The sequence below is a fragment of the Muscardinus avellanarius genome, assembly GCF_963383645.1.
Source record: "Muscardinus avellanarius genome assembly, chromosome: 3".
NCBI lineage: Eukaryota > Metazoa > Chordata > Mammalia > Rodentia > Gliridae > Muscardinus > Muscardinus avellanarius.
In genome coordinates this window covers 41161530-41175523 of record NC_137788.1, presented here as the reverse complement: position 1 = coordinate 41175523, position 13994 = coordinate 41161530, and the positions used below count along the sequence as shown (strand labels likewise).

General features: G+C 36.5%; 1 protein-coding gene across 1 annotated transcript in view; it reads left to right on the top strand.

Moving 5' to 3' along the window:
* Positions 1–5575: 5575 nt before the first annotated feature.
* Positions 5576–13994, top strand: part of LOC308260078 (selection and upkeep of intraepithelial T-cells protein 1-like) — a gene marked incomplete at both ends in the record, with an annotated part of 42754 nt that continues 34335 nt past the window's right edge. Inside the window, 2 exons of the mRNA XM_080691409.1 lie at positions 5576–5762; positions 9966–10046. Of these exons, the coding sequence (XP_080547535.1) occupies positions 5576–5762; positions 9966–10046 (268 nt within the window). The remainder of the gene's footprint in view (positions 5763–9965; positions 10047–13994) is intronic.

Genomic DNA, 13994 nt, shown 5'->3' with positions numbered 1-13994 from the left:
ATATATTTTCTCTCATACGTGGAAACTAGAGAGTAACTATGAAACAAAGAAGATCTCAGACAAATGAAGGAAGACACTAGTGGAGTGAGGGAGTGGGATACAGAGAGGGAAGTGCCAAAATGGGAAAGAGAAAGGGGAGATCTGATGATGGAAACTATTCAAATAGTCCTTTATTCATAAATGAACATGAAGCTATTTTTATTGATTTTTTGTTGGTGGTACTGGAGTTTCTGGAAGTCCTTCTACCTCCTGGCTACACTCCCAGACATATACATACATATATATATATATATATATATATATATATTTTTTTTTTTTTTTTTTTTTGGAAACAGGTTCTCTTAAACCAGCGCAGCTGGATTCGAACCTGCGTGATCCTCCTGTCTCTGCATCCCAAGCACGGGGATTACAAGCGTGTGCCACCATGCCTGGCTATTTCTATTGATTTAAAGACGGTCTATGGAGTGGGGAGCAGAATGGGAACCAGAGGGAAATACTAATGAATGCTGTGTTCTTGTATGTATTTGTCAATCTAAGTCTTACTATGATGTATAATTACGATACATCAAAAAAGAGGAAAAAATTCGTCAAAATCAGAGATGTGTGTGGAATTATGAACATGATACTAAATAAATAAGCATAGTATTTGTAAAAAAGACTTATCTATCATAATTTCAAATTTTGTAAGAACAAATCATTGACTTTCCATGAAAAAAATGTGTATGATGTAAGTAACTTGCCACCATGCTTTTAACTTTAGTCAGCCATGCCACATTAAGAGCCTCAGAGCTGATTACTGCTAGTAACCAGATGAACATGTTAAGATGAAGTCTATGATGCCCATTCATGCATTAATCTTTTACTTATAATCTTTCTGAGAGGTAAAAAGACAAAATATGAAATAAAATTTATATGCAAAAGATGAGGCATTTTGTTCATAGAGAGCCTCACCTACACTAAGTTCCTTTCAGTGGTCATTCATATAGAACATAAATGTTTTAATACTCTGGGCCCATCTTAAAGAGGTCTACCTATACAATTCTACCAAATAGCTCCTTACCACCAATCTTCCAATATTGTTCAACTCAATTCTAGGATAATTGGGGTAAATATTTATACATGGTAGTTTTCTCTGGACATCAGAATAACTCTCTCCAATCAAAAGAGTTACCATCTGATCCAGAAATCCAACATCTATTCATACTTTCACCCCAAATAGTATATATACAATTCCATTCAAAATAGCCTCAAAAAATAAAACACTTAAGAATAACTCTAACCGAGGTGGTAAAAAACCTCATTAAGAAAAATTATAAGACATTAAAGAAAGAAATTAAAGAAGACTTAAAAGATGAAAAGACTTTCCATGCTCTTGGATAGACAAAATATTGTCAACATGGCCATTTTGCCAAATGCAATCTACAGCTACAATTCAACCTTATTGAAATACCAATGTCATTCTTTTACAGATATAGAAAAAATAGTCCTAAAATTAACATGAAAAAAGTAAAAGACTCAGAGTATCCAAAACAATTCTCAGAAATACTATGTCTGAAGCATCAGAATATATGATTTCAAGTTATAATACAGAGCTACACTAACAGTTACAGGATAGTATTGGCACAAAAACAGACACATAGACCAATAGAATAGAATATAAAATACAGAAACAAATCCTCAAATTTATAGCCAGTTGATGTTTTACAAAGGTGTTAATATTGTATGCTGAAGGATGTAATATTGATGTATGTAGGATGTCTTTACATCCTTTTCTACAAACAATGTTGGCAAAACTATTTATCCATTGATAGAATAATGGAAGTAAACCTCAGTTGCTCATCCTGCATAAGAGTCAACTCAAGATAGATAAGAGAGCTAGAAATCACACCAAAATCTTTGCAACTACTAGTAAAGAGCATAGGACTAACTCTTCAATATGTAGACACTGGTAGAGACTTTCCCAATAAGAACCAACCCCTCAAAGCCCAGGAAATAAAAATGAGAATGAATAAATGGATGGTATTAAATTAAAAAGGTTTTATGTCAAAAAGAAAACTGTCAGGAATTCAAAGAAAAGGCCTACAAAATAGGAGATTTTTGCTAGCTATTCCTCTGACAGAAAACTAATTATCTAGAATATATAAAGAACTTTAAAAACTTAACAATAAGAAAACACTAAAAATGATCAATGTACCTGAATAGGCTTTTTGAAACAAGAAACAAAAATGGTCAATGAATATACAAAAACATGTTCAGTATCATTAGTAATCAGGGAAATGCACATAAAAACACACTGAGATTCCATCTAGGTCCATTTAGAATGGCAATCATTGCTTTCTGTGACTGGCTAATCTCACTTAACATAATGTTCTCCAGTTCCATCCATTTTCCAGCAAATTGAAGTTCAAATGTTTTCTCTCATATGCAGAAACTACAGAGTAATCAGATACCAGAGGGACTTCAGATAATGGAGGAGAAACTCCAGTGGAGCTAGAGGATGGTCTATGGGAATCAATGAAAATATCACTTCTATTGCCTTTTGTACATATATAAGAATACTGGTGTCAACCTCAAAACCCTCAATACTCAATACTCAATAGGCCACCAAGTGCTGTGTGCATATATGTCACTATCTTCATGAACTATATTATATGAAACTATAACTCATCAATAAAAGTATAAAAATTTTAATACAATTGCAAGAGAAAAAAGAATGGCAGTCATCAAGAATGCAAACAATAATAAATGCTGAAAAGGATATGGGGGAAAAGGAACTCTAATAAACTGTTGGTGGAATTGTAAATTAGTACAGCTGCTATGGAGATGAATGTGGGGGTTCAGCAAAGATTAGAAATAAAGCTACAATATGACCCAACTATACCACTCCTCTATATATTTCCAAAAGAATTAAAGTCAGAATATTAAGTGATACACACATTATTATGTTTATAGCAGCAAAATTCACAATAGCCAAATTATGGAACCAATCCAATTCAGCCACAAAGAATTTATGTCCTTTACAAGAAAATGGATGGAACTAGGGAAAATTATGCTTAATGAGGTTAGCCAGTCTCCAAAAGTGAAGGGTTGTATGTTTTCTCTCATATGTGAAAGCTAAAGAGAAATTGATAAACAAGAGACTTTAGATAAATGAGGAGATATTCCAGTAAAATAGTGGAAAGTGAAGGCAATGGGAGAGGAGACTTGAAAAAAAAAATAGTTCAAATATTGCTTTATCTATGCATGAGATTAACAAGCCTTCTCATGTATGAGAAGGGGGAGGGAACAGAGTAGGATCTGGAAGGAAACACAATGTGTGTATTTATGTTTCAATCACTTTGAACTTCCTTATGATGTATAATTACAATGTACTAATAAAAAAGAACTGGTGAAGGAAACAATTCAAATAATGCCACATCCATATACAAAGGTATCACTATCAGTATTACTAATATATATGAGGAAGGGGGGATAGTATAGTGGGAACTGAAAAGAAACACACCAAGACATGTATGTTTGTATCCCTTTGAACTTCACTATGATGATTAATTACAATGAACCAGTAAAAGTATAAGTAAGAGAAGGAGGAGGAAGAAGAGGAGGAGGAGAAAGAGAAGGAAGTGAGGACACTCTTCTTCCACAAGACCACCTAGAAACCTATTTTCCCAGGGTTTGTTTCACCATATTAAGCCATCCAGACACCCTGAGGCTGCAAAGGGTTAAAGGGGGCTCCTTCCTCTCCCAGCATTGTATAATAAGTAAAGATTTCTCATTAATACTCAGTGAGGTCCAAAGTAAAGTTCCGCAAGTGTTTGACAGCTACTTTTGTGTCTTCATGGTCTAGAAATTATTCTTTTATGCCAACCCACAATTGGCCTTTATCAGCTCATTAAAATTTTGGCTGAAGTCTTTACAGCAGTGTATATTGTGGCTTCTCTCCAATCTTGTGAATTTCCCCAGATGAGTTAATGTTTTTGTTTAATTTCTTCTTAAGAATTTCAGAAGCCGGGCGTGGTGGTACACGATTGTAATCCCAGCATTCGGGAGGCTGAGACTAGAGGATCGCGGTTCGCAGACAGCCTCAGCTACTTAGTGAGGCTTTCTGCAACTCAGTGAGACACAGTTTAACAATAAAAAATAAAAATAAATAGGGCAGGGGGTGTAGCTTGGAGGTGAAATGCCCCTGGGTTCCCTCCCCAGACCCACAAAAAAAAAAAAAAAAAAAGAATTTCAGGTGACCTGTTTCCCTGAAAACTCTTCAAGGATAAAGAAAAGTTATAAGTTACTAATTATCCAACCTTTTCTTAATCTTAAATTCAAGGCCACACTTCAGAGTTTCTGGCAGATGTCAGAGTCCACAACATTGTATTATAATGAGTAGAAATTTTAAATTTAGACAAAGTTTCATTCAGTGTGTATGTGTGTGTGTGTGTGTGTGTGTGTGTGTGTGTGTGTTACTGAGGAATATACCTAGGGGCATTCTACTTCTGAGATACACCCCAAGCTATTTTTATTTTTTGGATTTTGAAACAGAATTTTGCTAGGTTGATGAAAATCTTGCTTGACACATTGCTAAGACTGACCTCAAATCCGCGTTTCTCCTGTCTTGGCCTCCCAAGTACGGGGATGTACTCCCAAGTACTACCATGCCCAGCATTATTTTTTTATTTTTTGATTATTTGATTTATGTGAAATATCTGAAAAACCTCTTATGGTCAGGAAAGCACTTCTACTTTATGCAAAACAAGATTTCCCAGTCCCAGATTCTGTAAACAGAGAGCAAAGCAAGTATTCTCATTATCTTATCTAATATGTAGATAACAACACATGAAACCACTTCTCATTGCATTATGAAGTATATTCTTTCATAAGATCATAATCCCACACACATAACTAGAATATAAGCATATTCACACCCAAACCAATGGGATCTGGAGTTAATTTCTAATGCTCTAGCTGATAAAATACTATTACACTTCCTCTTTTTTTTTGGTGGTACTGGGGTTCCTGGAAACCCTTCTACCTCTGGGCTACACTCCCAGATCTATTTTATATTTTTATTTGGAAACAGGGTCTCTTAAGCCAGCAAGGATGACTTGGAACCTGCGCGATCCCCCTGTCTCCGCCTTCCAAGCATACCCTTCCTCTTCTAATTCTTCCTGTCGTATTACCTGGAAACTTTTAAGGTTAAATTAGAAATATCCATTGTCTATAAAAGGATAGATTCACGTCTGAGTTGCACAATGCAATCACCTAGGAGAACTTTTAAAATACTAATGACACACCCCCAAGTAGTTCTGAAGTGCTTCACAGATGATTTTTAACTAAGTGTAAAATCTGATGAGGAGGGATATTAGAAATCTATGGTGAACAGGTGAGGCAGAAAATGGATATAAGGTATAACCATTTCATAGGAAAACAAATCAAGAAAATAAAAAACTTTTTAACCAGAATTAACCCCAGTATTTACTCTGGATTAATGCCTCTAGAAAAATTGAGACGCTCCTAGACTTTATATCAGAACATTCAGTATAAAGAGATTTTAGCCACAAGAAATGAGGCAATACTAGCGATTATGCTTCACAACTGCTCTCTAGATTTTCTGTGCCAGTCTTGGCACCCATTATGCTTGAGTCAAAGTCCAAAGAAACAGCTTAGATACACTCAGTGTGCTGGGAAAGAGCCTGGGATAGATGAAGTAAAATGCTACCAGAAATATCTGGAGAAGAGAATTACACTGGATTCAGGAACTGGAATAAATGGTAAAATTTAGAATCTGATTCCAATGGAGCCCATCTAATAGCCATGGTCTTTAGGAGATGACCTGCCCTTTTATATATCATACAAAACTAAAGTGCACATGTATGCATATACACTAAAGTATATCATTTATGTTTTACACCTTTTTTCATCTCTGAGATCACCTCTCATCTTTCCTTCTCACCCTCTCTCCCACCCCAGTCACAAGAATCTACCTGACATGTTCTGAATTCATCTTCCCTTTATCTGCAAAGTCAACTTGCTTCCTCAGCTGGAAAACTTACTCTCCTTTGCTTAACTAGGCTGACTGTCCACTTTGTTTCAGGATTCTTCTCAGCCATTATTAGCTTTCTGATGCCTTGTGCTTTTTAATGCTTTCATAGCTCCAGTTTTTTCCTCTCTATGTACTTGTATAGCATTCAAAAATCAAATTTTCATAGTCCCTTTATTGAGCACTAATTAATGAACTATATAAATCAGAGCTTGCATTTCTTCCTCCCTGAGTAAGGCAAGTCGTGTTAGTACTTGAGCAATGCAGGTACAATCACTGAGCTGAGCAAAGGGTTCCACCCACAGGTTGATGAAGCCAGTCCACTGGGAATTTCCCCTGGAAAGGGACTTAAGTTTCAGGCTGGCAGAGTCAGATGCCCAGAGACGGACAGCGGAGAGAGGGCTTTGGTAGTTTGTTTGCCTTGTGACAACTTTCCCTGGCTGCAAGAAAACTACTGAAAGACTGTCAAAAATTCAGACTCAACTGGGACTCTTCCTATAGGACAATAAAGAGCTGTCTTGGGATAACAGGCTCAAGTAAGTAAGGCAATTTAGTGGGATTTAGGAACATGGGTCTCTCTTCATGAATGGTACTCACTTCTATCCTCTGATGGTCCTGAACAAATTGGTTCATTGTCTTGTTGTGAAAGGAATCTCCTGGCCAGAGATAATGTTAAATGTAATACCAAGAAAAAAAAAGGGGGAATTTATCATGCATATTATGGTTTGTACATAAAGTAATACTAGCAGAGAACCAAGATTTAGAGAGTAAATGTTAACTCATTGAGTATAAATTAATATCTTATTTATGATGGAAGCCACCATCTAACCACCAGTATCCTGAATATAAGGAGCAATATCCTCAGCAGAGGTGATAGTTCACAAGAAACCACTGATACTGTGGGGTTTGATAAGTATAAAATAAAGAGGTTATTTACAAATGTTTGAACACTATATAGGGGAATTCTGAGAAGTAGAGTAGGTTCCTGGATCTAAAATAAAGAGATCATGACCACTTCTATCCCTGAAGGAGTAGAAAGGCAGAACACACTAAATAAAACCTGTGTGTGTGGCTACAGGTTGTGTGCATTTGTGTGTAGGATGGTTATACAGTTCACTGAAGCAACCCAGAAAGAAAGGAGCTGAGAGAAAAAATATTTCAAACTCATTCTCCTTTCTATAATGAATATTATTATCCCTATTATTCCTATTATTATTATTTATTATTATTAATGCATGCTAAAGCTCATCAGAAACCATTGGAAATAGATCTGATTACTGTAATCCTTAAAGTTCCATTGTCTGTAAAACAGAGTAGGGTGTAAAAAAAAAAAGGAGGTTGAATTTGGAGAAGTATATAGATCACCCAGCGCTTATTATAAATGCTTAATTATTCCAGGATTCTACAACATACTTTGAATGAGAATATATACTTTCTAAATGTAAAAACATAAAAAATATATTATTAAAGTCATATGCTTTAATGATTGCAGATAGTATTCAATGGGATAAATAAAATAGCTGCATAAAATATAATATTTGTATATAATATAATATTTACTTTTCTTTTCAGTTTTTTTTTTTTACGATATTGAGAATGGAACCCAGAGGCATTCTACCACTGAGCTACACCTCCAGCCCTATTTTTTATTTTGAAACAGGGTCTCACTGAGTTGCAAAGGGCCTGACTAAGTAGCTGAGGCTGTTCACAAACCATGATCCTCCTGTCTTAGCCTCCCAAATGCTGGGATTCTGGCTTTTCTCCCTTCTCAGTTTCTTATCATGACTAATGACACAAAATTTCCACTGACTAATGACACAAAATTTCCACTCAATTACATATTCCAGAAACTCAGGGTCATATAAAAATACATCTCTACTGTTTCCTACATTCAGAGATCCATTAAGTCCTAGGAGTTCTACTTTTGTTTTCTAATGTTATAATCTTTTATTCTTTCTCAAGCATCACCTACTTGGGCTGAAATATTTGCGATAGCTTTGCCATGTGGTAGCCCTGCATCCAGTCCTTCCTTTGCCTTCAGAATATGTAGATTGGATATGGTATGTGATGACTATAAATCCTTCACTAAGAAATAATATTTCTTGGGCATTTACTTTGACTCACTTTTGATCCAAACATAGTTAACTAATTTGATCTTATGGAATATATAGTCATATTACTTGATTTTCAAAAAGTAAAATGAAGCACAGGAGTTATATAAATAATCTAAGTTTACACAATATTATATAGTAGAGCCAGAGTGTGAATTTGGTTCCAAAGTCCTCATTTTTCATCTCTATTAAATATCACTAAATTTCCATAAATTGATAAGAAAACCAATACTTTATAGTCCTTTATTTTTATAGTCCTTATACTTTTTAGTTATCACTTGTCAAAAATGATTCTGGCCACCTTAGATATTATAACTACTAACTTTAATAATAAATAGAATGAGGAAGATATTATTATCTCCTTTTAAAGTTGAAAAGTGGCCAGGCATGGTGGCTCATGCTTTTAATCCCAGTGAAGAGTGAGACAGGAGGATCACCAGTTGCAGATAGCCTCAGCTATTTAGTGAGGCCCTTTGCAACTTAGTGAGACCCTGTTTTAAAATAAAGAATAAAAAATAGGGTTGGGGGTGTAGCTTGGAGGTATACTGCCCCTAGGTACCACAAAAATAAATAAATTAAATTAAATAAAGTTGAAAAGTGGAGTCACCGCTTTAGAAACTTGCCTAAGCTCATACAGCTAAATATTAAGGCCAGAATTTTAACTTAAGCAGTGCCATTACAACACTTTTAACCACTATGCATACTACTGTTCAACACCTTGTATTTTCTTCACTGAGAGGATGAAGTTTAAATGTATTAACCTGGCATGTGAAGCCTTCACAATTGACTCTCTGTCTCACTATTCACTCTTACTAGACTTGCCTCAACTCCCTTGCGCAGTAAGCCTTCTATGTATTGAGTATGGTGCAGTTCTCAATGCTTTTATCCTTCATGATAAATTCACCTTACTCGTCACAGTGTAGGCACACCTCTGCAGACCTTCTCCCTGGCATAGTGCTGCAGAGTGAATGGCTCTCCAGGGCTACTTGAGCTGCCAAATAGTCACATCATTGCCATGATTTAAGCATCTGCCCACTTCTCTATAATGCTAGCACCTAGCAATCTGATTATTTTGCTTGTTTGTTTTTGTGGTAGAAATACAAAAATATAAGATTTGACTTTTGAGTCATGTGTCACTATTATACAACAGGTGAAATGTTTTTACATTTAGAAAGACAAATTTATTCTCTCCTTTGTTCTTTACTGACCATGTGGATCCACACATCTGTCTCTAATTATAAGTTCTCCTAAGCAGAAAATTCAGAGAGATTGCAACAACTATGGGCAAGAAAGTGAGACCCTTCTCTTAAATGGCCACATGGTTTGTCCCATAATAATAAGGCTAAATTTCTGTTTTTAGATTTTTCTGTATAGGTACATATAACTAAATGTGAAAGATATTTATACTACCAAGGCTTTGGAGGTTCCCTGATCTGTTCCCTGGACCTGTCACTTCATCTGGAGAAGCAAATCACTCAATGAAGCTTACAAAACCAGAAGATAAACATCTATCCTGAGACAAAGTAATCCTTTAATGAAAAAGAAGTTTCTGGCTGGATCTGGTCACTATGTTGAGCATTCATCAGAATAGGATGCCAGATTTAGCAAATAAAAAATTCAGGATACTAAATATTATAAGGGAAATGGTTATACTAAAAATTATCCATTGTTTGTCTGAAATTAAAATCTATCTGGGAGTCCTACATATTACCTTGCTATTCCCTAGGAGAGTTAATTACTACCAAATGATGTGAAGATATTGAATTACACAACTCTCACTTTTGTTATTACTGTTTATAAACTGGCCTCACTTCTGGTCACAGGTGTCATGGGAACTTCAGCACTACTTTTCTGCAGACACTTTGTCGTCCTGCACCTCCTTCAGATGGTAACAGCAAGTTCAGGTAGGGTCTTTCACTTCTTTTCTGAGCATTAGAAATAGAAAGTATGCCAGGAAAAACAAGGAACAGAAAGAGAGGATACGTTTTTTGACTATTATTCTTAATGTTTAATATGTAATACTAAAATGAAAATGGATACCATAGGCTCTTGTTTATCATTAGGGGATTTAGTTGTTTCTAATGACCAAGTCTAATTTACTCAGAGTTGTGCTAGGTTGTCTTAGTTGTGCTAGGAAAAATAAATTAATGCCTAATATTTATCCTCATAAAACCAATGTTGATACAGAGACAATATGATGTATATATCACTTGTACAGATAGGAAGTAGTTCAAGATGTGGCTCCTTGTTGTAATATATAATAATTATCAATACAGAGAGGAAAAAATATAATAAAAGCTGATACAGGCTAGTGAGACTTTGATAAAGAATGCAAATTTGCATTTTTAAGTTGAATGGTGCAAAATAAAAATAAATGTAGATTATTTATAGACACATTAAAGAAGGTCAGGAATAGGACAAGGATGCCCATTATCATACTCCTATTCAATATAGTACTTGAAACTCTAACCACAGCATAAAAATAGGAAAAGATAATTGAAGGAATACAAATAGGAAAAGAAAATTAGTAATTATCTTTACTGGCAATGCAATCCTTTACTTAGAAAATTAAAAATTCAACCAGAATAATTCTAGAGATGATAACTGACCTAGCAGAATATCTGGATACAAAATCAGCTTACAAAAAATATTATCGTTAGCATTTTTATTCACCAATGATGAATCTACTAAAATGAAAATCATAAAACAATTGCATCCAGAATAATCTCAACAAATAAAACACTTGGGAATAAATTTAACCAAGGAGATAAAAGACCTCTACAAAGAAAATTACAAAACACCAAAGAAAAAAAGTTGGAGATCTTAGATAATGGAAAGACTTCTCATGCTCTTGAATAAGCCAAAGAAATATACTCAAAATGATCCTTCTACCAAAAGTATTCTATAGTCAAAGCCAGAGACAAAAAATGAAGTAAAAGATGTAGAAGTTTCGCCAGGCATGGTGGCTCATTCTTGTAATCCCCATGCTTGGGAGGCTGAGACAGGAGGATTGCACAGGTTCGAAGCCAGCCTTCACTGGCTTAAGAGATCCTATTTCCAAATAAAAAATATAAAATAGGTCTGGGAGTGTAGCCCAGAGGTAGAAGGCCCCTGGGTTCCATCCCCAGTACCCCAGAAAAAAAAAAGATGTAGAAGTTTCTAGCAAAAAGTCCATTTCAGATGCTAAAATTTTTTCTGAGGCAAATTTAGGTTGGATTCAGAACTATTAAAAATAATGACTGCTACAAGCATCATTGTACATCTGTTTTGAGTTAAACTGAGTGTAAATGTAAGAAATATTCCTATGAGTTTCTGGACAAAATTTATTTGCTATATTATTATTATTATTATTATTATTATTATTATTATTATTTTGAAAATGTTATTCTGAAATAGTTACCAATGTACACTTCTACAAATGGCATGTGTGAGTTTGTCAGGTGTGTATGGTAGATATCAAAGATTTTGTCTCTTCCAAAATTATGGATGAAGAACATAATTTTACAGTGATTACATCTTAATATCTTATTAACAAATGGGGCTATCTATTAAAATTGTATTTTTTTCTCTGAACTACTTGTTTAGGAGCTAAATGCTTATCTTCCTTATTTATTACTTTATAAGAACCCTTAAGTATGAAGAATTACTTTTTTATCTATTTATTTGCTCCATGTATTTCTGACAAGTTTATGATCAGTGAACTCTGAAATTATATTTTTATGTGCAGAATTTTTGCTCAGATTTTTTATTTTATTTTGTGGATTACAAAATAAAAGTTTTGGAGACTTCCAGGAAGATGGTGACCAAGAAAAGCAGCATTTACAAATCCTGCTAAAACTTGATTTCTGTTGCCACAAAATCAGCACTTTTCATAGCCAGAAAACACTATCAGCAGAGAAATTTAAAAAATGTAAACACAAGGTACAGAGAAAAAAAGACTAGAAGAGCAACCAGAGACCAGAAAAGAAATCAAGCCCACAATGAGGCAGCGGAGCCGCACCGGCACCATCTTCCCTCACAGCACCAGGCTCCAGAGAGGAAAGGTAAACAAGGATCTTAAGTGAACAGCTGCAGATCATTCGGGTGTAATTCAGCAGTTCTTTCAGTGCAAAGAACGCCTAAAACTCCCAGTGGCCAAACTCATCACGCCTTTTAGGGACTTAGAATGGAACTCAAAACCAGAAAAGAAATACGCCAGCCTCACAGCCAAGGGCATGGTAGTAGCACCATATTGCCAGCAGCGACAGTGAGTTCACTGTGCCCTGTGACAGCTCCTAATCAGTGCGCACAATAACTGTGAGTGAAATTGCAGCCCCTAAAGGAGAAATCCCTGTACTGCACTTCCAGGGACTTGCGCAGCTTTGATAGTCTCCTTGGATCTGAGATTTTGCAGTTCAAACCAGTGAAAGAGTAGCAGTGGCAGAAATACCACACCCTAGTCACAGCTCCCCATGGGAAATCGCCCAGCACGGCACCCCCACAGTCTTGCGCAGGCTTGATTAACTCCCTGGGCCTGAGACTTTGTGATATAACCCAGTAAAGGAGTAGTGGCAGCTGAGGTTACCACGGACTTGAGATACAGACCACCCTAAGTGAAGTTGTAGTGACCCAGGGAAGGCACAAAATTCCAAAATCATGGGAAAGAGGAACAACAATAGAGCAATGAATGCTTACAACCCCATATTATCAGAACCTGATAACACAGAAATTTAGAGATCTCCAGAAGATTATATCAGGAATATAACTGTAGAAATAATACAGAACCTTCGAAAAGAATTTAGAGAGAGTCTAAAATAAATAAAGAATGAAATCATTGAAGTAAGGGCATCAATTCGAAGTATAAACAATCGATTAGACCACATGGAGAATAGAATCTCGCTCCTAGAAGATGATCACTCCAAAAACGAACACATACTTTATCATTCAGAAAAAAAAATCCAATAGCAGAAATTTGACATTGAAGAAATATGGGCCCATTTTAAGAGAGTTAACCTAAGAATAATCAGAATAGAGGAGGTAAAAGAAGGTGAAACCAAAGGGATCAATAATCTTGACTCCCGGGACTTCCAGGAAGATGGCGACCGAGAAAAGTGGGGCTTAAGAGCCCCACTAACAACTAATCTCCATTACCACAAAATCAGCGCCTTTCAGAGCCAGAAAACACCATCACCAGAGAAACAAAAAAATCACCAGGCTCCAGAGAGGAAGGGGACTCAGAACAAAGGTTAGAGCCACAGAGGAGATACACCGACCTCACGCCCGAGGACGCAGCAGCAGCGCCTTACTGCCGGCGGCAGTGGCGAGTTCACAGACAGCTACAGCGAGCCAAGATGAGCCGCTGCGGAACAGCTGGGCAGGATTTTTTGGCGCAGGGAGCATCTAAAGCTCCCAGTGGCTGAGCTCAGCACACACTGCAGGGACTCAGAGCAGAGCTCAAAACCAGAGAACAAATACACCAGCCTCACGGCCGAGGGTGTGGCAGCAGCGCCATATTGCCAATGGTGGCAGCAGCAGCAAATTCACCGAGTCCACTACAGCTCCATCTGCGTACTCAAGAACAGTGAGTCAAATTGCGGGCCCCAGAGGAGAAATCCCAGTACTGACTCCCAGGGACTTGACCCAGTGGGGGAGTGGTGGTGGCAGAGATATCACACCATAGGAGAACGCCCAACCTGGCACCCCCCATAGTCTAAAGCAGCCTCTATTGACTCCCTGGGTCTGAGACTCTATGATACAACCCAGTAAAGGAGTATAGTGGGGTCTGTGATACCACAGACTCGAGATCCAGAGCACCTTAAGTGAAGTCATAGTGACCCAAGGGAAGAACCCAGAGAAGGCACAAACTTCCGAAA